Source organism: Elgaria multicarinata, chromosome 12 (assembly GCF_023053635.1).
Source record: "Elgaria multicarinata webbii isolate HBS135686 ecotype San Diego chromosome 12, rElgMul1.1.pri, whole genome shotgun sequence".
Lineage (NCBI taxonomy): Eukaryota > Metazoa > Chordata > Lepidosauria > Squamata > Anguidae > Elgaria > Elgaria multicarinata.
The window spans coordinates 25,739,099-25,763,363 of NC_086182.1; the positions used below are offsets into that span (position 1 = coordinate 25,739,099).

The 24,265-nt window shown below is 44.4% G+C and overlaps 1 protein-coding gene across 2 annotated transcripts in view; it reads left to right on the forward strand.

The window, feature by feature from the left end:
* The window catches only part of PRDM10 (PR/SET domain 10), a 77,365-nt gene that overhangs the window by 44,909 nt on the left and 8,191 nt on the right, over positions 1-24,265 (forward strand). For both annotated transcript variants that reach the window (XM_063138959.1, XM_063138957.1), the window contains 9 exons: positions 509-626; positions 1,758-1,887; positions 2,324-2,548; positions 15,225-15,572; positions 17,472-17,627; positions 18,500-18,679; positions 19,167-19,277; positions 20,843-21,043; positions 21,888-22,034. In XM_063138959.1, coding sequence (XP_062995029.1) covers positions 509-626; positions 1,758-1,887; positions 2,324-2,548; positions 15,225-15,572; positions 17,472-17,627; positions 18,500-18,679; positions 19,167-19,277; positions 20,843-21,043; positions 21,888-22,034 — 1,616 coding nt within the window. The remainder of the gene's footprint in view (positions 1-508; positions 627-1,757; positions 1,888-2,323; positions 2,549-15,224; positions 15,573-17,471; positions 17,628-18,499; positions 18,680-19,166; positions 19,278-20,842; positions 21,044-21,887; positions 22,035-24,265) is intronic.

Below are 24,265 nucleotides of genomic sequence, written 5' to 3' on the forward strand. Positions count from 1 at the left end.
TTCCAGGCATATTTTCTTACCTATATCACTCTTACTGTCTCTCAGTTACCTGCACGTTGATTTCCCTTAATGTCCTGTCCTAACCCAAAAGTCCATGATGTGCAAAAAATGAAATAATGAATTTAGATTAAAATACACAAACTGAGTGAGTTTATGCGAAAATAAATTAAGTTACAACAGTAACTAGAAAGGCTCTGTCCTTTAATCTACTGAGCAGCTGAGTGTTTTTGTTAGATGGGGGATGTAAACATTTTATAACTTTTTCTGCATCTTTTCCCCCTTTCTGCATATTACCCTCTTTATCCTTCTGAAACTGACCCACTGTAAAGAAGGATAAAATATAGCCTGTAAGCAAAAGATGTGTAGAATGTGTTCCTTAGCCACCCCAATCTCAATTACGGAAGTGCAACCCACTGAAAGTATGGGGTGGGGGAGTGTTTAGCAGAAACCTGAAAAGCTATGTGGTGTCTGAAGTTTCGTTATCAAATGGTCTTACTTGAAAATGCAGTTCTCCGAGAGCAAGAAAAAAACTGGCCGTGTTACGAGTGCAACCGACGGTTCATGAGCTCGGAACAGCTCCAGCAACATCTCAATTCCCATGATGAGAAGCTGGACTTCTTCAGCAGGTATTTGTTAGTATGCAGAATCTGAGCTTTCCAAATCCCACCACTTACTTACTTGAGTTGTTCCCTGCAGATTCCTGTTTGAGAGCAGGGGGAGGGGGAGAGAGAGAGAGAGAGAGAGAGAGAGATTTCCCAGGAAGAGTGTACAGAAACTATTTTCTATTATAGGTGGTGTGTCACAATCTCCAGTGTTCAGGTGTCTGACAAATACCACTCAGAAGAGGGGGTAGTTTGAGAGGTCAGGGTGATATCTAGCAGACCAGGTCCCTCAGAGCCAGTTAACTGCATTGGGCTATGGCTTCCAGTTGCCTCCTGGAATGAAGCCCCACCACTTGGCTGCAGGTATTTGAGTGTTTTAGGCAGCAGGGGGTGTTTTTCTCTTCTTATCTTCCTTTCAGTCTTACGCCATTTGCTCAAGTCCACCACCTTTGGATCCCCCCCATGCAAAACAGCTCATGGGTTCAGCTGGCATTGGGAGAATTTGAGGCAGATGTGGATAAGCCTGTCTTCATTTGAGAAGTTATCCATGCCAGTAAGAGACTGGGGAGATAGTTTGGGGATTATTGCCTCCTGAGAGGCTCAGGGACCATCCTGGAGTTTGATATGTTGACCAGTGTCACCATGCATGGCAGGTGTTTTGAACATCTAGACTGTCATATCAACCATCCGGACCATGTTCCAGAATCAGTACATCTCCGAATATTGGATGCAGGGAACAAACAATTCAAGAGGGAGTCTTGTCTCCATGCCCTGCTTGTAGGTTTCCTAGAAGCAACTGGATGCTGGACTGATGGACCCTCCATGCAAGATCTTCCCCTACTTCTATCACCAAAGGAATAGTTTTCTTTGGAAGCTGATGAAGCTCTGCTCTTTGCTGTCAAGCGGTTGCCAAGTTTTATCGTTTAGACCATGGATGGGCACCTGTGACCCTGCTGATGTTGTTGGATCTCAACTCCCATCATCCTGGCCACCGTCCATGCTAACTCATGGGAGTTGGAGTCCAACAACATCTAGAGGAGCACAGTTCTCTACCTCTGGCTTAGGCTTTTTCTATATTGACTGAACCAGTTAAACGTTCAGAAAGGCTGAGAGGAATACACATCCCCTTCCTCTAATCCACTGTACATTTTGCAGAGCAAGAGGCAGAGGTCGCGGGCGAGGAAAGCGAAGGTTTGGACCAGGCAGGCGACCGGGCCGCCCTCCTAAATTCATGCGCTTGGAAGTAACCAGTGAAAATGGAGGAAAATGTGCAGAAGAGACGCAGGTATAGATGTTGAGAGAATTTAACAGGACAAGGAGGGACAATGTTGAAAAATCCCACCACTTCTTCTGGTATGAAACGACCCCATGCGTACATGCCTCAAATCCAACACAATCTGAGTTTCACCATGTTAATGATCATTATTTTTTAAAAATAAAACTATCTGTTGCCAGTCTGTTCTACTAATCCAATGGACTGTGTGCATAATTTTATTTTATCTGTTTACTTAAAACATTTCTAAATCGCACCTTCATCCCCCCACCCCATGCAAAAAAAAACCTTGAATTCCAAGGTGGTATTCTATTTTTTATTTTTTATTAAAAAAAATCCAGTTATGAATACAGTATTAAAACATAACAAGCTAAACAACATAGCAATAAAATGAAGAGGTGCTAAGCAAGAGCTACTCAGACGCTGCCTATTTCATTTGGGATTTCAGGACTTGCTGCATTTCTCCAACAAGGGGCAGTTTGAGGAGGCTGGGCAAACCACGCTGAATGGACTGGACCAACAGGAACAGACGCCGGTGCCACCAGAGACGCCGTCCCCGTTGGATCAGCAGCCTGAGAGCCACCCGTTGCAGCTCCAGCCGCACGAGCAGACTGTGGTGGCTACCCAGAGCATGATGACAGCAGATGACATGCGGCGAGCCAAGCGCATCCGGGTAAGTGAAGGACACGGGCAGCTGGCAGCAGCTGCCTTCATGCCTCGCTTGTTGGTTGATGTGCAGTTAAGGGTTGTCACCGTCTTGCCTGCCTCTGCTCCTGTGCTTTTAATATTTTTGATTCAGCCACCTATCGCTAAAACGATCCACTCGGCAAATGGGAAAGAAGTTAGGGAGTGGCGTCAAGGAAATACGCAAAACATTTGCAAAATTGCAAAAGCCTGCAAAACTTTTGCCGGCGAAATGTTTCTCGTAATTTTATTTCCATCGTCTGGAAATCTTGGCTTTCTTATTTTGTGTGTGTGTGTGTGTGTGTGTATGTGTGTGTATGTGTATGTATGTATGTATGTTGCGCTTCTCTCTCAGAAACAGCACAACTAAAAATGTTGGTAGTCTTATAAGTCTTACAAGTCCCAACAATGCTGGGAGTTGTAGGACTTTTTTTCTGTCTAAACATACTTAGGAGTGAGCCTCAAGGACTCTTGTTTCACTTTATAAAGTGGAGAGTAGCAGGGAGTTTGGGCACGAGCTCAGACACCAGAGGGCAGAAGTGGGTTGACCTTGCAGTCAGGAGGTGAGACATCAGTTCCTCCCATAACTTCCATGCCTGCCTGCCTGCCTGCCTTTCTTTGCCCAAATCTCTATCCCTTTTCTCCCCATCCCTTTCATTCTTTTGCCTGTTCTCACCTTGCCAAAATAGTCCCAATTATACAAGAATCCGTATCTTGTAAACAAATAAACTTTGCCAAATGAAACATACACGTGTACTTAAGTTGCATACTTTATGCTGGGCACATACTGTAATTAGAGTTCCCTTGGTGCTAAACTAGGGAGGTCTGGATTGTTGTAAAATACGCACAAAAGCCCTGATCCTTTTCACATGCCTTTTTCCAGTACAAGCCTTTGCCTGTTAGTTACTGCTGACCTTTTTTTTTTTTACCTGAAACCGGTGTCGGTTTCCAAACTTCCTACATCCGACATTTCAGGCTGAGCGTCTCTCTTTGCTTGTAACAAGAAGACAGACTCCTCATAAAGAGGCCTTCGCTGCTTTGTGGAGGCTTGATTTGCCTGCTAGTTACTGCTGACCTTTTACCTTAAATTGGTGTCAATCTCTTCAACGTCCCGCCTGGCATTTCAGGCTGAGCACATCCCATTGCTGTGAAAAGACAAACTTCACACAAATTGCTCGGTGCCTCTTCCACTGCCAGGGGGAACTGGGCACCGATTGGAGCTGATTAGATTCATGATGCTTGATGAGTCTTTCCTGGAAACACAGGCCATCCAGGCTGGCAGGAGGGAGTGCTTTGAACAGCCGGATGAGGTGGTGTGCACTAATGGCCAGGCTTGCAGCACCATCTGCGTGTGTGTCACAGATCTCTTGGCGTTAGGAGACACTGCCAAACAGGCACCGTGACCTTGGCTCCTATCCATTTTTTCTCCTACGGCAAAGATTATTTTTAATGATAAAAATTCTTTCTCAGGGCTGCAGCCCTCCCTCTTCTTCTGTGAGATTAAAGGCAACGTTGAGAACTCTGCATACCAAGAACAAACACTTTGAACCTGTTTTTTGGCAGCTGCATGGTGCTCTTCTATCAAGTGTAAGAGGGAAATTATTCAGACAAGTAATCCTCCAAGCCGTTCAGTTGGGAGATCAGTTTATGTAGCTTAATATCTTTTATTTCTCTCGCTCTCTCCACGTCCCCCTTTTCTATGTGTACGATTTAGATTACAAAAGGAAACAGCTGCAAACAGGTCAGGCCTGCATTCATTTGTAGTGTGGGAGGATTTTTTTTATTATTATTTCTTTACAAAGTCTGTGGCTGCCTTGAAGGAGTTTGAGCAAGATTTAAATTAATTACACCAGGATGAAGCCCGTGGCATTAAAGAAGTAACTCCACAGACATGGTGGCAGATTGAGTAAAACTTTCACCACGTCCCATTGGGTGAAGGATTTTCACCTTCCCAAATGCAGGGGCCGCAACACAAATCAAATCGTTTTTAATTATATAATGATCTTCAAGACTTTTCTCACATATGAAACTGTATTTTTTTAATATATATCTATATATAATCACCCATTTTCTCTCACTGAATTATTTTAAAACACTGTGGAATGAGGTGAAGCAAGAACAGACTGGAACCGGAAATGCATTGCTTCGGATGGATTCTATGTTGTGAGAAGAATCTGAATATTCAAGGCTGGGTGATATATTATATGCCTCATGTTCTGTGAGAACATTCTGCAGGACTTCACTGCCTTGAGGCCCAGTATTGGGCAAAAGGCGGGATACAAATTATTATTATTATTATTATTATTATTATTATTATTATTATAATGATAATGTCTGTTTTGTTTAGGAAAAGAAGTTGTCAAACAGGAAAGGAAAAGGAAAGGAACCTCTCGTGCAAGCACTGAGTCATTACTGACTCTTGGAGGGATGCCAGCTTTCGCTGACATTTTCTTGGCAGGCCTTATATAGTGGGGTGGTTTGCCATTGCCTTCCCCGGCCAACATGATAAATCATGAGTGGTGTGGAGAACGATATTGCAGAGAGAATGTTTTCTCCCTCTCTCATAATACTCAGTTGCACGCAATGAAATTGAGGGCAGCAGGTGCAGGACAGGCGGACGAAAATGCCTCCTCACACAATCTGTAAATAACATATGGAATTTGCTGCCTTGAGCTGTGGTGATGGCCACACGTTTAAAAGGGCTTAGAACTCTCGTCCTCCATGGATTTGTCTATCAGTAGCCAGGATGGCTCTATGGACCCTCCATGTTCACAAGTCTCTATTGTACAGCTTCACAGAAGCATCTGACCCAATGTTCCAAGGTCAGGGGTTAGGGAGGTTTATTACATTTTTATACTGCCCAATAGCTGAAGCTCTCTGGGCGGTTTACAAAAATCAAAGCCATAAAGAGCATAAAAACAACCAACAATTTAAATACACGAATACAAAATACAATATAAAAAGCACAACCAGGATTAAAACCACACAGCAAATATTGATATAGGTTAAAATATGGAATTAAAACGGCAACGTTTAAATTTAAGTTAAGTGTTAAAATACTGAGAAAATAAAAAGGTCTTCAGCTGGCGACGAAAGGCGTACACTGTAGGCGTCAAGCGAACCTCTCTTGGTTGTAATCCAGCATATATGGAGGGCACCATGTTGCGGAAGGCTGGACTGGACAGACCTTTGAACTGACCCAGCAGGCCTTTTCTTACGTACTTAGTCCTGCAGGGGTCAAGGTGGGCAGACAAACCTAGAGGGGTGAGTAATCCTCAAGCAGTTCAGTTTGTGCCTGAGGAGCACGTTGCTCGGGCCGGAGCACCAGGCCAGGTTCAGTCAGTTTATGGGATGAGGTGAACCATGGTTGGCCCTGCAGCATCTCTGCTTGCAATGTCATTCTGTCACCATCTGCCGTGGTAGCACTGCAGCAGTTTGGCCAGCGGGCAAATAGCTCCTTCCTCAGTAAGCTCCCAGACTGGTGCGAAGAGTTGGATGTGACCGGATCCTGTTGCTAGAATCTCTGAACTGAGGCTTTTTAATGCCTTGCATTTGATTATATGTTTTTGTTCAATGCTTGCTCTGCTTCCTATCCACAAGCTGTCATTTTTGTTAGCACCCATTAACTTGTTAGTGAGTCGCAAAGGCTTTTTGAGCAGACTCATAGTGATGGATGTATAAGAGGCCAGTGTGGGAGGCCTGTGGCGAGGATGTTGGATTTATGGCTTGGAAAACAGGTCCTTTCTTCTCCAGGTGTTGCCTCTGGTAGACAGTGGGTTCTAGTCTGCCTTGGGTGGTCATGGCTGTGGTTCTGGTTCCAATTCCTACAGGTGAGGTGTTCAGCATGGACTAGCTCTCTGTGTGGCTCAAATGGGAGCAAATTTCAAATGTTGCTTCAGCAACCGCATTTGCAGCTAAGTCTGGGTGGTTTCCTCTGCTCCCCTGATGGGAGAAGCCCTTCTTGTTAAAGGGGGCTTGCCCGTTTCAGCCGACGTAGAGTGCTATGGCATAGAGGAGATGGTGGCCCTATTCAAGCTTCAGGGCTAGAGTTGTCAGAGGGTGGCAACACGGCCTCCTCAGGCTACAGAGGTGGCAAGGATCATCATGGGCTATTTCCTCTCACCCTTTGCTTATTCCTCTAAGTCAGTGGCCTCCTCCTCCTCCAAAGAGCTGGAGTCAGATCCCAGGAACATGAAAGGTCACATTCCATCTTCTAAAAGAAATGCGTTGGGTAGTCCTTAAGCCTAGCCTTGCCTACCCAACAGAGTTGTTGTAAGGATGAATATAGGAGATGAGTTGTACATTACTTTGTACACTCAGCAGTTGTAAGATATTATGGAGGAGGAAGAGGAGGAGGAGGAGGAGGAGGAGTGTTTTAAGTTTCAAACTGATGTTGGAATAGAAACGAGAAATTGTTTGTTCCAGTAGCCCTTGGATATTTTAAAGCTAAACTAACTATTAAACAACTAGTATGAGATACAGAACTATAGAATGATTTAAGTTCAGTCACAAAATATCACCTCTCTGAGAGTAATGTAGTCGCGCCTGCAAATTATCTGACCAATTTAACAATCTCCGAATTCAGAAAAGTCTTTACCGGAGCTCGCTTTAATGTTTTATCTTTTAGAGGAAAGATATCGAAAGGCCCCATATCATGAACGGGCATGCCCAATGATGGAAGGGAAGTGGTAACTGTTGGGCAGGTTTTATTATATTGTTCTTTTTATCGAGAAATTCACTGTACTTTTATTACATCTATTTTTAAAAAACGCCAGGCAGATCAAATGAATTTTATCTTTGTGTTCTTCTTTCTGAGCAAAACTCTCAGATTACAGATAAGGTGGCCAGATTTTGTGCAGCTGCTAGTGCTTGCTGCAATTTTATTTTTTTAGTACAATAATACTATTCCACCAGGCTCTCTGGGGTCATGTTAGATTTGTGTGGGGCTTTTTGAGTTTCTGTATAATTATGCACATTGTGTGTAAGTATTGTACATGTGTGTGTAAGGTGCTGATCAATGATCATAATAAAATGTATGTATCTTTGTCTCACTACCAAACAAACAGACCCAGAAAAGTCCTGAGCCCTCAATAACTGAACAAAATACAAGATGGGGGACCAGGAAGCAGGGTCAGCTTCAGCATCTGGCATGGTGAGGCAAATGCTAAGGTCCACCACTGTCAGTACTGACTTCCTTTTAAAAAGTCTTTTTTTTTTAATTGTCCAGCACGCCAGGAAGAAGTGCCAGCTGAGGCAGCTGCCATCTTAATTTCTCCAGAATACCTCTAGGGCCCCAATATAGGCCCCTCATGCATTCTGGGAAAATTAAGGTAGCTGCACTTGCAACCACCTTGTCCCAGCACTTCTCTCTGGAGTGCTGGGTTGTGCGTTGTTGCTAGGGGTGTGCACGGACTCCCCGCTCCGCCCCGCGGGCCGATCCGAAAATTTCGGATCGACCCGCGCCACGCCGCTCCGCCCATACTCCCCTCCTCTTCGCCGCGGAGCTCCGGCTCTGAATCGGAGCTCCGCAGTGGAGGGGAGTGGCGCCAGGTAAGCCCTCCCTCCCTCCTCTCCCTTACCTGCAGAGACCAAGGGGGAGGGGGGCCTTACCTGCGTCCGTCCGCGGTCCCTCGGCTTCTTCAATTGAGCCCGTGGCTCAACCAGGAAGCGGCCTAGACTTCCTGGTTGAGCCGCGGGCTCAACTGAAGAAGCCGAGGGACCGCGGATGGATGCAGGTAAGAGAGAGGAGGGAGGGGGGTTACCGGGCCCTGCCGCTGTCGCCGCATGGCCCGGTAAACCCCACTTACCTTTCTTGCGGAGCTCCGGATCGAGGCGAAGGATCCGCCTTCACCTCGATCCGCTCCGCCACGCTCCGCCGGCCCCCCAATCCTCTTCGCCTCCGCCTTAAGGGTAGGCGAAGCCCCCCACTCCGCTCCTGCTTCTCAGGTTCGAGGAGAAGCGGAGCACATCCCTAGTTGTTTCCCTCCTGCTGTTCTCTGTAGCATTTGGCTCTTGATGGTGATCTAGCCGGGAGGGAGGGGGGGCACCAGAGCAGCACTGGCCAGGCCCCCATCAAACTGGTGCCATCCCGTCAGGAGATAACATAGACAATAAAATAACACATTAGCACACGCTTCTTTTTTCGTGTTGTATAAATTGTATTTTTACTTCTTTATTATGCTCCTCCTCAGGCAGTTTTACTGTAGATGTTCCATAAATACATTCATTATAGACTAATAATTATAATTAGTTAATTCCTGTGTTTCTTTGGTGATCTTGATTTATTATGTATGTTCTTCTTTTTGTTGACTTTATTTTGAAATGAAATAAATGTTCATGATAAGTATTTCTCCTGCAGCTGCGAGGAGGCTGCCTTCCTGTTCTTCTGGTTGTGTGTATATGTGTGTTTGTGTATTTGTAAACTTGGAGTGTGCCTCTCTCACTAATCCAGAAAAACAACTGTGCCCTGAGTATTAAAAGCTTGGAAAACTGTTCTAAGAATTTCTATAATTCTGTTGCTGTTTAATTTATGAATTGTTAGTCTTGTATCTGACTCCCTGGGCTGCCTTCTCTCTCCCTTCCCTCCTTGAATTCTGCTTTTAGTTGTGGATTTGCTTGAGATTTATCTAGCTGTTTTAATGATGTTTTCTTTTTTGCGAGTTTTTAAAATATTTTGTGAGCCAGCTTTGAGCATTTCCTTTGGAGGTGAAAACAGGGTAGAAATGTTTGTATAAATCAATAAAATAATGTATGTGAAACACTTTGGTTCTTATATCGGCAGGTCAGAGGAGTAAGATCCAGGCCTTCCACCAACCCCCCTCCTCGCCTTTTCATGCCCAATCCCTCATATGGAGAAACTGGACCGCCCTGCTCTCTTGCTTCACACGTGACCATGATAGTGGGCCTTCATGATGAACAGGGGTGATGCAGGGGGCAGAAAGTTCTCCTACCCTTTGCCTGTCCTCCGCTGCCCCAGGTGGAATGAACTCAGGGGAAGGCCGAGGTGTGCTTTTCTAAACCTGGCCCTGCTCTCCATTGCATCACAACTGGACCAGAACCATGCATGCAGGGCTGGGCAGAGGTGAGGGGGGGAGCAGTGGGGCCAGTTGGCACGGGCCAATGATTTTGAGGGGGCGTATTCCAAGTCCCCCTGGGCAAAGTTGCTTGATTTTTCTGTTGGTGTTGATGAATTTGCCCCAAGAAAAGCACGTAAAGCATTTCTGAATGTGAGGAAGTGATGTCTTCTATACATCTTGAATAAAAGTGCTTGCCATTACCTTTTTAATAAATTGTTCTAGTTCATATGTATTTAGAACTGATTAAAAAATACTTAATGAGCAGTTTGAAATGGGGCCTACATTTCCCATCTGGCCCGGGCCTGTTACCAGCTTTGCCCGGCCCTGCATGCGTGTAGGCTTCCCAGAGCCACGTGGTTGGCCCCTGTCAGAAACAGGATGCTTCGGCATCATGCAAAAGAGGGCACCCATTTGCATAACATTTGCATATGCAAATTTATATAGAGCTGCAAACTTAGAAATAATATGCCGCTCTCTTTACCCCACTCAGTTTACCAGATGGAAGTGAGAGGAGGAGTCCCTTTATCTTTCCCCCCTTCTTTTTCTTGGTAGCTGTGTGCAGTACAGAGAAAAGCATCAGCCGGCGGCCACCTGCCATCTTCATTTCCTAAGGATATTTCTGAGCTCAGAATGAAGTTGGCAGCAGCTGGAGGGCCTTACTATGCTTTGAAGTGACCCAAGAAAGGTTTTTAGTTTTCTTTTAAAGTAAGAGGGGGGTGGGTAAGGCATCTTGGTGAGCGCTAACAAAGGTGTCTGGAAGTGCTCTAATGCCTGTGAACACCACATTTCCTACGCCCGCTCTAGAAGAAGTAAAACACTTTGTATAGGACCAGTTAGTTAGTCTTCACAAATACTGGGAGCAATGGCATACATTTAAGGCAGGGGTGGACAATTTGTGGCTCTACAGACGTTTTAGCCGGCGTAGCCAATGGTGAGGGATTATGGGAGTTGAAGTCCAAAACTTCTGGAGGACCACAGGCTGCCCATCCCTGATTGAGGGGTGTGTGTGTCAATAATCTGGGTGTATCCAGTGATTTTTAGAAGACTTGGGCTAGAGTGTTTTGAACAGAAACATAATTATTAGATTATACATTGGCTCAGTTTGCACGATCAAATCCAGGCTTAATAAGCCAAGGGCATGTACCAGCTTTGTGCATCCTCATGCAACTCCTGTGCTCCTTCTTCATTCATTCCCTTGCTTGAGTGGGAAAATAAACCAGGAAACCACAGTTACCAATAGCATCCTGCTACATGTAAACTCGGAACTATAGTTAATGGCTTCCAAACAAGTAAGGCGTCAGAAGCCAACTTTAAACCATCTTTTCCTGATTTCTCTCCCCGTTTGCATGAAGGGAGGAGCGAAGGGGCTGCGTGTGGGTGCATGAAGCTCATGCATAAATGGTGCAGTAGTCTGGCCATGCATAGAAATTATAGAGCAATGACAGAGAGACCTGGCAGAGGAAAAAAACAGCAACACCCCCTGTGGTTCTTTAAAACACCATGTTTTAAAGAGCCATAAATTGAGCCACGTTAGAAAAGCCACCTCTTGCTTCTGTTGGACTAACGTGGCTTCTCAATGCTGAAATATCAGGCATCGAGCCTGTTAGCGCCTTCAGGAAACAGGGCATTGCAGAAGACAAGGCTTCTGTTTTATGGTCTGTTTCGTAACAAATATCTTTTTTCTCCTTCCAATGCTGGCTGCTCAGTTGGAGCTGCAGGTAGGTTTGCTTTTGGTTCCCCCCTCCCTTCTGCTGGCTTTCTGTGTACAGGAGCAGTGAGGTCCATTCCCCCCCACCCATATGGGGATGCATCTAAGCATATGTTTCCCCACTTTCAGCCTGAAATGATATAGTCCCTAGAGGACTGTACCATGTTATTTCTGAATGGATTCTTTGGTTCTTAGACTCTGGTTCTTAGGCTTCTAAGGCAAATATGAGTTGCCAGGTTCTTTTCCAAAATAGGTTTTTATAGCAGTTTTAACTTGCTCAGTGTTTACACCCTATATAGTATTCATCCTCTCAGCAACCCTTTGTGGTAGGTTATTTATCATTCCTTTTTGCAGATAGGAAATACGAAGTGGAGAGGTAGTGACTCACCTAAGGACAACCAGGACTGGTTCAGATAATAAATTGTGTCTACACGTGAGCTTTGTTGCCTGTCCTGACTATGCATTTGCATGGGAAAAATTCAGCATGTGAATCGCTATCACAGCTATGGCCAACAATAATGATTGTATTCATGGTGGCTGGAAATACGTTGCTAGGATTCCAGGTATCTGACAGATATATTTGTGATTGGCAGATTCAACTTTTTTTCATGAAGGCAAATGCCTGGGGAAGGTCGGGTCTATTTGCATGTAGGGGGTGGAAAATTGGCATATTTGGCACTGAACCCAAAGAAACCCTTGTATACCCAGAGAGGTTCTAAATATACCCCTTTGGACTGCAATCCCTTGTGCTCATTGAATGCTACTGTGTACCATCAAGTTGGGCTGCAGCCCTCCATAGCCCCAGTGCACATGTGGGTCTTTAGGGTAAAACTCAATGTAAGTCCTACTTACAGTAATTTAGGTCCATTTATTTCAGTGGGTCTACTCTAAGTAGATCTTATGTTGGATTTGACCCTTAGACTGCAGCTATTTCATGCTGTGCAACAGCTGTCCTCTACATAGCAGAGTTAGGACTTGAGCTCAAGTCTCTGAGTTCCTAGGTTTCTACTATATGTACGATTAGGCTATATAATTTATTATTAACATTTATATACTGCCTTATTAGCTAAAAAGCCATAGTGGTTTCTTCTAAGTGGCCAAGATCCAGGACACCTTAGAGAGCAGGCCTCTAGGCACCATCTGGGGGTGGGCATGGGATGTGGCAGATCTTGTGAGAACGTAAGAAGAGCCATGCTGGATCACACCAAGGTCCATCTGGTCCAGCATCGTGTTCACACAGTGGCCAACCAGCTGCCCTCAGGAAACCCACAAGGAAGACATGAGTACAACATCCTCCTCCCACCCATTTTCCGCAGCAACTGCTGTATGGAGGCATACTGCCTCTGATACTGGAAGTGGTGTATAGCCATTAGGACTAGTAACACTGATAGTCTGTTTCCTCCTCCAAGGCCAGAGACAGGCTTCGACTTCAGAGGAGGAGATCTGACTATGGATCTCCCCCAAGCTCCTCCCAGCTCTTCCCAGGATTCCAGTCTCAGGAAAGGAAGAAAACTGGTGTGTTAGGGGTGGCCAGTGGGTGGGGAGGAGGGCACCCATAGATCTACTGGATGCAAAGGCCATTCGGCCTTAATCTCTGCCCCCAGCAGAGCGAGCAAACTAAGCAGGCTGAAAGGCTCATCTAACGAAAAATACTGTTTTAGAGGACAGAGATTCCAAAGAAGCTTCTCCCACTCTGCCAGCAAGAGCCTGGGAGGGCTTGGGATGGACAGAGGGCTCCAACATCAGTCCCACCGGATTGAACCCATGTGTATATTTACGGGGCATATGTTGGGAACATTGCGGTGGTTTTCCTACTTAAAGCCTAAAGTGATTTCAACAGAATGTTTATTATTATTAAGAGGAATGTGCTGCTCTGCATCTTCCGTAAGAGAATGGTTCTGTCACCTGAAGGAAAGACCCAGGCAGGTGCCTTTTAAGCTCTGAGTACCCAAGAGGCACTTCCCCATTTCAAACAGAGTTTTGTTTGGTCTAAAACAGGGGTGAGGAATCTCAGGCCCAGGAGCTAAATCCATTCCCCTCCTATGCTCCATATTTGCTCCTCTAGGGTTCCCCAGATGAGTGCACTCCTTTCTCTCAACCTCCAATCATTCGGTGGAATCTCAGGTTTTGTGCAGTTTCTCCCCTGTTGTAAAAGGTTGAAATGCCTCCCCTAAGGCTTAGTTACTGGCAGTGAGAGCTTGAAGCTCCAATAGGCTGGTCTTGTATTTTGGCCCCACCTCCTTTTGCCTTCAGTCCCGCCCACCACTGGAATTCGGCCCTGATAACTTCTCCAGAATTGAATTCAGCATCTGGGGTGAAGGAGGTTCCTCCACCCATGGGCTAAAGCCTTCCTTTATCATAGCTGCTTGCAATGCTAACTTGGGAAAGTGAAAGGAAGCTGTGTATGGAGTGAATACTAATGATTAGCATGGTTAAATACAATTGGATTCTCTATCTAGCCCTGGGATTTTTTTATTTTTTTTTAGTATGGATCAGAATTAATATTTAATGTCTGAGAAGTAGAGTGGAAAACAGACAGTGGTTAATAATAGAAGAGAAATTGCAGCTTGAGAGTGCAAATTTCCTGCAGCATTTTCTCCTACTCTGTAGGGGTGTACAGCGTCCTGCTGCCTTTTCAATCTTCTGCTGGGCTGGTGCCTTGCAATTGGAGATTTCATGTACACGCCAGCTACCCGCCAACATCAACATTCCTCTTTAATTACTGAAGCACATAGGACATTTGGAAGCAAGACTACAAAGCCAGCTGTGAACTTTTCCTACTGCAGCCAAAGTACAGATTAAGTGATGATTCCACTGCAACTGTTTAACATAGAAGGACATAGAAAGCATTTGCTGAATGTTTTAGCACCATTTATAAGGAGAGAAAATGAACGCTAGGTGTCAAGGTACATGTTACATTTGAAGATTGGCAGAGGTGGTTTGGAAGCATCATTGCTGCCTTCTGAACACATGTAAATGGATGAGCTCTGGGACAGTGAAAAGGTTCTGCTGCAGTCAAGTTAAATCCAGGGAAGTCAATCCCTTCTCTTTTAAAGCTAAATAAATGCTAATTGTGTTACAGTTCTAGTGGGTACCTATTGGTTAGCACATGTGACATCAACAATACACCTCTCTCCCTCATTCCTGGAGCAGTTTTGCTACTGTTTTTGAAATGCTGCCAAAATACTAAAATAGGTTGGGATGAGAGTCTGTGACTGGCTCAAAGTCACCCAGTGAGCTGGTCTCGCTGCAGTTTTATCTTTTGGCCTGAGGTGGTTGGCTGGTGCACAAGCTGAATCCCCATCTGAAATCCCTCAGGGTGACATCCCATATGCCCTCATGTGTGTGTGTGCGCACACACACAAGAGCATTGAAGGGTTCAGATCTATCAACCAGTTACCTAGGGAGGTAGAGGCCTTCAAGAGGCAGCTGGACAACCATCTGTCAGGAATGCTTTAGGGTGGACTCCTGCATTGAGCAGGGGGTTGGACTCGATGGCCTTGTAGGTCCCTTCCAACTCTGCTATTCTATGATTCTATGAATGCTAAAACATTTACATGCAGACCTGCTCCAGCTAGTTAAATGAATGGGGCAGCCCTTGAGCACAAGAAAGTGTCACAATTGCATAGAGCTACTGCATCTGCAGCAAGCTGCTGGATCAAGGTGAGAGTCTGTCGAAATATATCTTGATAGATAAGATGAGGAATCAAAATTACTGAAGTCTCTTCCTAGCTCTGCCACTGACTCAACATTTTGTCCTTAGGCAAATCTGTTAACTTCTCTTTCTCTCTCTCCATGTGCATACCGCAGGTCACTCATATACATTTGTGGAAATTTAACTTGGCTAATGAATATTTCCTTTCTCGGCTGTATCTTTTCAGAACGCAGCTCTTCAGCACTTATTCATCCGGAAGTCATTCCGTCCCTTCAAATGCCTGCATTGTGGGAAAGCGTTTCGTGATAAGGACAAGTTAGATCAGCACTTACGGTTCCACGGGCGGGAAGGAAATTGTCCTTTGACCTGTGACATCTGCAACAAAGGCTTTATTAATAGCAGTGCCCTGGAGAGTCACATGAAGTTTCACTTGGACCAGAAGACCTATTCCTGCATTTTCTGCCCCGAGTCCTTTGACCGCTTAGATCTGCTGAAAGATCATGTGGCAATCCATGTTAACGATGGTTGTTTCACTTGCCCTACCTGTAAAAAGCGCTTTCCAGATTTTATCCAGGTGAGTAATAAGTGGATGAAAAGCACTGACCTCTTTGCTCTCTTAGTAGCTTCGCTGCGCTGTTTGTTTCCACATGCTGAGAATTTGCAGGAAGCCCAGGGTTAACAAACTGCAAGCTGAGATGTTTTCTTTAGAATGAGATCATTTCAGTGTTGGACACATTGTGTATACTGTCATTTATGAAGCATAGTTTGAGAGTTGGTTTTGCCATCACTCCCAAGGGTTTGACAATTTGATTTATTAATGAAACAAGAGTTGTCTGCCAGTTAAAACCTTTTAACCGATTGATTGTGTCTTTAAATCAGTTGACTGATTAATTAATCAAATGCATTTGAATATTAGCAAAAAACTCAATGTGCCCTGAGCTCCTTGGAGGAAGGGTGAGGTAGTTAGCCAGTGTTGTGTAGTGGCTAGAGCATTGGACTGGGAGTCAGGAGATCTGGGTTCTAGTCCCCACTTAGCCATGAAACTCACTGCGTGACGTTGGGCCAGTCCAGACTCTCAGCCGACCTAAAATGGAGAAGAGGAGGATTATGTACGCTGCCTTGGGTTCCTTGGAGGAAAAGAGGCGGGATGTAAATGCAATAAATAAATAAATACTAAATTCATAAAATCTTTCAACGTAGGCATACACACACATTTTGCAAACATGTGTAGTATGTAGTGCTGCCTTAGGAAATGTGGTCAAATCAGGTTTCCAGACATGTGTCCACTCGTGTGTGACATACCCCATGTGTTACATGCTTGCTGTGGAAACATCAGCACTTCCCACAGAAATCCTAATATGAGGACTTGCCCTACGAAGTAAACCACGTGAACAGAAGTGCCCTCAGTAATGATCTGTTCTGAGCAGGGCTATTTATTTCCATCTCTGAATTCTAACGGTCCCATTTTATGCGAAATGCTATGCATAACTGAGTATAGCTTATCGGTGAAGTGGCTATTATTTCCCAACTTCCTAAGTGCTTGCATTGAAAAGATAAACAGTTACAAAATGCCCTCATTGTATTATTAGTGCTTAAAAAATAGGATTTTTGGAGGGACCTGTTTTATCTTCAGCGCTCAGATTTTCAGGTTTCACTTGATATTTTATCAGAGATCTTGCTGTGTTCCTGATGAAACAAAAGCAGGATTCTTTCCTGGGTCTCTCTGTAGCTGCCTGATAGGATGAAGAGGTATGTGTGTATGAGGTGGGGGAACTTCTACTCCCAAACATGGCTCAAAACTAGTTAGAAGTCTCAGCCTGTGATGCGGTTCTTTGTGCAGAGCATTCACTCCTGAGGGGCACAGATGAGCATTGTTACCTTGCATCTGAGTAACCTGTGGAAAGGGGAGGAGGCAGAATGTACACCGTCTGAGACAAAGCTGGTCTCTGTACACCACCAGCTCAGGGCTTGGACTACAATACCCCAGAGCATAATGCCGGTGCTTGGACCACTGTCTGGCAAAAAGGGAGAAGGGAGAATACTGAAGTATGCAGATTCTTAATTCTTGCAAGCGCTCATAATGAATCAATTCGTCCCTGGTATACGCAGTTCAGATCAAGCTACGCTCACAATTTTCCCTCAAGTGATCACGAAGGAGGAGAAGTGAGCAGTTGCAAATGATTTGTTTTCACTAGGAAAAACAACTGTACAGAAATAAAGAATAAAACAGGCCCAGTTTTATAATCAGGTTCCAAAGCATTGCTAAGCGATTGTTTCGTCTTTATTGTGTTTTCTTGCACAGTTCAAGGTTTTCTTTCACAGTATTGCCTGGAGATGGGTTCTGTCCAAAAAGAGAGAGGCCTTTCAGCAATCTCAGCGGCAGAGTCTCCCACTAGTGTTAGTAACTGGAATTACCTTTGCTCCATTTGCTCCATAACCTTTCGATTTTTTCCCCATTGATCATCTCTCCCAGGTGAAGAAACACGTGCGCAGCTTCCATTCAGAAAAGATTTACCAGTGTACGGAATGCGATAAGGCTTTCTGCCGCCCTGACAAATTGAGGCTCCACATGCTGCGGCATTCAGACCGCAAGGACTTCCTGTGCTCTACGTGCGGCAAGCAGTTCAAGGTAATGCAGCCATCAGGCTGGGCCTGTGCTAGAAGAAGCCGTAACAGAGCAACACCTTTCTCCCCCATGGCCAGGACTGACTTCTCAGAAACAGAAGCCATCTGCTGGCACATAAGTCATGCCAAATTTGGCACATGCCAATTCACACTGTGCGCATTTTGCAGCATGCACATACGCAAGCTTGTGGGATGTGCTTTACTTCAGCAGTTTGTAAGCAACTGGTTCATCATGGAAAGCTACATTTGACATATGTTACAAACTACTGAGTCACAGATATCTATATATCACAAACTAGTGAGTCACAATTCAAAAGCGTATTTCTGTTATTCTGTCATAATTTCTGCTATAAGATTAGATCATTTTTGCAAACAAGTCCACAGAAATTACTAGCCCACACAAATTCTTTCGAACCCATTTACTCACACAGGTTTTTATTTATTTATTGCATGTTTATACCGCCCAATAGCCAAAGCATAGGCTATTCCTTTCCAGCCTAATCCGTGGGAAAAAAAGAGCCAAGTTTTGTAAAACTGCCTTCCCTGGAAGCCATAGGTGATTCAGTGACCAGGTGAATGGCTTTTTACAGTCTGGGATTAGTTCTTCTAGTTTGAGATTAGATCTGCTAGCAGGGAACTGAAGTGTGAGCATTTGCTGTAACACTAAATTGTACGTTCCTTGGGACTGGGGTGTGCCATCTTTGCTTATGAAACTCTACAAGCCACCATCTACATTGATGCCAAATTTACACTTTCTGTACTTCATCTGAGTTTAATTTTTTTTTTTACTCTGGACATTGATTTGTCTAGTGTTCCTAAGTAGAAGCGTCAGTCTTTTGCCCATTTGGTTTATTTTGATTTCCCCTCTCTTCTCAGAGGAAAGACAAACTCCGGGAGCACATGCAAAGAATGCACAATCCAGAAAGAGAAGCAAAGAAAGCAGACCGAATTAGTCGCTCCAAAACATTCAAGCCTCGGATTGCCTCTACTGATTATGAGAGCTTCATGTTCAAGTGTCGGCTCTGCATGATGGGTTTCCGGAGACGAGGCATGCTGGTTAGTTTGCAGATACTCCGGCTCGCTTTGAGTTCTCAGCTAATCCACCTCTGCCAATTAGGAACCGATTTTACTGTGCAAAATGCCTTCTGGGTTAGCTTGCATTATTCGTTAATAAAGGCGTGCAAATTCAGAGCAAGGACTGGAAGGGTGCAGAAACAACAGATGGATCTAGGATTTGTGAATAAGTCTATTACTGGGCCAACTTTTCATTTATTTATGACATTATTATCCTACCCTCCCTTCAAAAAACCTAAGGATGGTGTGCAAAGTTCTACACAACAATCCTGTGAGGTTGGTTAGACCTAGATGTGATTGGCCACAAGTCATCCTGAAAGCTTCATGCAAAAACTGGGGCTCCCTGGCTTTCGGTATCTCACTGGCTCTAAACACGGGAGTTTAACCTCCTTGCTGCAATATGAGGCAGTTCTGTAGCTTTTTGCTTAGTACTTTTTTTTTTTAAGTTTGGTCTGCTTTTTCATTTTAGGTGAATCATTTATCAAAGAGACATCCAGACATGAAAATAGAAGAGGTGCCAGAGTTAACCCTGCCCATCATCAAGCCTAACAGAGATTATTTCTGTCAGTACTGTGATAAGGTATGAAATGAATCTACCCGTTCTTCAGTGAGTGCATGGAATCAAATTTTGTCTCCTTGTATGAATGTAGCAACTCTTGTAAGGTTCCCCTTGCCCCTTTCAAGTTTGATTTTTTACCTGGTGAGAGGATCAAAAAATGGCACTGCCAGACTAATAAATTAAATGAGAAGCTCTTGAAAAAGAGAACTCTGGGTCTGCCCTGAAAACATATACTCTACTTCTAGGAATCCAAATAGCACTTTCCTGAGATGTTTCGGAGTGCTTTACAAATTGGGAGGTCTTATGTGTTGCACTGTTGGATGATATGGAACTGCCTTGCACAACAAACTACAAGCTGTTGACCCCGTTTGCACAATCAAAAGACAACATGGCTTACTTTAAATAAGCCATCATAGCTTGTTTAATCCCTGGCAGATGCTGGTTGCCATTTCCCTAATTACCCACCTGGACAGTATGGTTTGTTTGAGGGAGAAGCAACCCTCAAATAATCATAAAACAGGCCTTGGGTTATATGAGTGGGTTTTCACCTTAAACAAGCCATGCTGCCTGGTTTGGATGACCTGACAAACCGTGCCCAGGAAGGTTAATTAGGGGGATGTGACAGGGATCAAAACAAGCCGTGGTAGTTCATTTGATCATACAAACTGGCCCATTGTCTCCTTTATTTTTCCACTTGGAAACTGTAGAACTTGAATGATATACAATTAGGCCCATGCCTGTGTTGCCAAAGTAAATCCAGATTAACCAGTAAAACTGCCATCCTATAGGCAGGTGTCCGCAACCAGGGAGATTGAGAAAACTGGGCACCTTATTTACCTAGCATAATATTTCCTAAATATACACTGCAAATTTGGTTTGTGAGCTTGATCCATATACCATTTATTGCCTTTTTTTTTTGTAGAAGTCCTGTTTTCTTCAATACTGCTCCATAGTATTATATTTCAGCAAACACCACATGGGGTTATAGAACACTGCATGGCTTGGATGCTCAAGATTATCAGCTATATCATTTAACTATAGTATTCAAAACCTAGATGGTGAAAGAATGGTAAAATGATGGGTTTTCGGTACATGCTAATGGATGGCATGAATGCAGAACCAGCGTGGTAGCTACGCCATATTCATTAATGTGGAAAATAAGTGTGAGATCTTGTGTAATGATATAAGACCAAAAACTTAGGTAAGTGATAGTTTCTTTATTAGCTCCCTAACACATTTAAGTTTCAAAACCTGTGTGTGTTCATCCATTGCTGAAATGCCACTCAAATGCCGAGCAAACGAAGGATTGCTATTACTGTATTTCTTTGATTCTAAGACGCCATCGATTGTAAGACTCACACTAATTTCAGTACCACCAACAGAAAAAAAAGCTTTAATTCTAAGAAATAATAAATGCACATGCGATTCTAAGACGCACCCCGTTTTTAGAGATGTTTATATGGGGAAAAAAAGGTGCGTCTTAGAATCAAAGAAATACGGTATTAAAAAGGCCTGCGTATGGATGGAAGGTTTTCAGTGCAGTGGTCAGTAGTTATTTATTCATGGTCCAGGTCTTCCTCCCACAGGTTTACAAGAGTGCCAGCAAACGCAAAGCCCACATTCTGAAAAATCACCCAGGTGCTGAGCTTCCTCCGAGTATCCGAAAGCTGCGCCCAGCAGGCCCAGGAGAGCCTGACCCTATGCTCAGTACACACACCCAGCTGACTGGAACAATAGCAACCCCTCCAGTGTGCTGTCCTCACTGCTCCAAGCAGTATAGCAGTAAGGTACTGTGGGAATAATTCTTGTGGCATTTCTGTTCCTTGATCTTATAAATATATCGTTGTGTTTCAGGAGGTGCATCTCCTGTGAATGTCTGAGCCTGCAGGACCAGACTATGCTTCACTGGCAAATCGAACGATCTGCCTGCAAAACGTTGCTCATTCAGTCCCTGGCATCTCCACTGAGGGCTGGGAAACAAACCTGATTGAATCCTTGGTGTGGTGCTGACAATTGGGAGTAGTTCGCACTGAGCTAGATGTACCAGTGGTTTCACTCTGTATAGGACAGCTTCCCATGATCCAAAGTAGTAGCAGAGTTAAGAAAGACCTTGGAGAACTGCTTCCAGTAAAGCAGGCAGTGCAGGGCTAAATGGATCAGTGGTCTGACAACATCATGTAGCTTTGTATGTTCGTGTATGGGGCAGGGGAAGGGAGGAGGTTCATAGCTGTGGAACAACCAAGTTGAGAGAATTTTTCTACATACCGTTCATATTCAGAATTGGCACAGACTTTTGATATATTTAAAATCGATAAGCGCCATAGGGTTGGAAGCGGCTTTAGAGATATGCTAGGGCTCAAACCTTGCAAAAGCAATTTTCAGATCTTCAGCAGGATTCAGTCTGCTATTAAAAGTTGAAAAGCAAAAAAGTAGTACCGAAGCAAGCTGTGCAATAATATACTGTTTGGCTGTGGCTTCATGCTGCTAACCAGAACATTGTACAGTGGGGAGCTTGGTGCACAGCGTTTGTGCAAAATAAAGTGCTTACGTTAGTATGAATGATTAATATCTCTGTGATGAAAGCTGCTATTCTAGCCATTCCATAACTGCCTTCTTTGCACCTCTCTGCAGACCAAGATGGTGCAGCATATTCGCAAGAAGCACCCCGAGTTTATTCAGATCCCAACAAACACGATACATGTGCCATTGACAACAGCTGTAATTAGTGCCACCCCTGCAGTTTTAACTGCTGATAGCACTTCTGGGGAGACAGTCATGGTAAGAATTCAAGGGTGTATACTCAGGTGATCTAAAGAACCACTGGAAAAGGCCAGAAGTTTATAGCCCAGTTCAGACGTAATGACAAACCGTAGTTTCTTCTAACTGTGGTTAGTTAAGACGAATTAAGACATCCCTTACTCCCTTCCCTTACTACTTCCCTTACTCGGCTTCATCTTTTTTCTTCTGCTGCCCCTTATGCCTGGAACGCTCTTCCAGAACACTTGAGAACTACAAGTTCAATCACAGCTTTTAAAACTCAGCTAAAAACTTTTCTGTTCCCTATAGCTTTTAAATATTGAGTTTGTTCTGACCCTATACTGTCAGCTTCACCCTACCCGGTGCCTGTTTACACTTCCCTGTGCCTGTTTGCATTCTCTTTCCCTCCTTATTGTTTACTACAACTTTATTAGATTGTAAGCCTATGCGGCAGGGTCTTGCTATTTACTGTGTAATCTGTACAGCACCATGTACATTGATGGTGCTATATAAATAAATAAATAAATAAATAAATAATAATAATAATAACAACAACAACAACAACATCAAACTAATGTTTGATATCCTGGTTTGTTTTAACTAATCACAGTCAGAACAAACCACAGTTCCCTGAGTTTAGACATACTGACCCTGTTCGGGCGGCACGCTAAGCCACATTGCTTAAGCGTTTTGAGCTAAACATTATGGCTTGGTGTGTTGTGTGAATCCTGACTTGGCATGTTGTGTGAACATTCCTAGCCTTGGTGGCTACATAACCACAGTTTAAACATGCTCATTAACCATTTGCTGCAAAAGGGTTAGCGGTCTAACTGTGCCTTAGCTTGTTGTCTGAACAGGCCCAATGGGGAACTGTGGTTACTTCAGAAGCAAAAGTGGAAGCTTTCCAACTCCTCCTCTCATGCACGAAGTTGGAGAAGGAGGAGAGAGGTTTCTCATTATGGCTGAACCAGGCCTGTTACATCTACTCTAATAGCTCTTTTCCTGTGCCTTCAACAGCATCTTTTAGCTTGACACATGGAAATTAAGCCACCAAATCTTTTTCTCATCGCTTTATCTCTGGGGATAACGTCACTTCCTAAATTGTGCAGGCTGTTGTTAAAAGGCACACAAGCAGAGCAGTTATGCATAAAAGTGGCAACCCTATTTGAGATGTTCCTACATGTCCTTTCAGTTCACTCACACTGGCAAAGAGGCTAGCATAATCTAAGAGTGCACTGGTGCAGAGTGTACCCCAGGATTTTCTGAAATATATTTAGTAAAATACTGGTGCAATGATTCTTCAAGGTGGCTCGCAAAACCATTTAAAACCCCCAAAAGTACAAATTAAAATAATAACTCAAACACAAAGCTCATTTAAGAGAAGGTCCTTAAGATCTCATGGCCTTAGGCTGTTTGGGGCTTCAGCAGTCAGAACCAACACTTTGAATTGGGCCCAGAGACCAATGGGGAGCCACTGAGGTTGCCTTCAGGACTGGCATCCTCTGTTCCCTGATGTGACCTGCCTCGGTCAGTGCCCTTGTGTCTGCATTCTGAGCCAGTTTCTGAGAAATCTAGAAGCAGCTTGAAGTCTTGCATGATACAGTCATCTCATGGCCAGCATCGAGAGTAGTTGTGATCATATCCCTGCTGAGGGCCCACACCCCAGCAGGGTGACAAGAGTTGCTCCTCCCCTTCACCATTGCAGCCTGCTTGTCCCCTTGCTCTCACTCAAGCAATGGGGATGGTGAGAAGGAAGAGCAGTAGAGCATAGAACCGTAGAATCCTTGAGTTGGAAGAGGCCTATACGGCCGTTGAGTCCAACCCCCTGCTCAGTGCCACTGCCTGCTTGCTCACTGGCTCTCCGCCTGTCAAGCAAGCAAGTGGAAGCAATGATGTGAAAAGATGCAGAGCAAGAGCAACTGGCAACACAGTTGTTTCAATGGAGGGGGGAGGCATTGGGTAATCCAATGTGGGTTTCTTCAAAGCATGAATTACCAAGACTCGGCTGATGCACAAAGACCTTCTCAGCGGACAGATGAATGTGAAAAGTAGTTTTTTGTGGGTAGGACGTTTGAAAAACCTTGCCCCATAGCACATGGTGTGGATCTGTTGAGTCGGTCGGAACTCTTTGTTCGGTAGGCCCCTTTCTGCAGTGAACCTCCTCTGCTTGTGGCACACTGCCATCTGGAGAGCCTGGTGGGTAGATGGAGAGGGTGGTGGGCAGATGTTCTCACCTTTAATGCAGAGGGAAG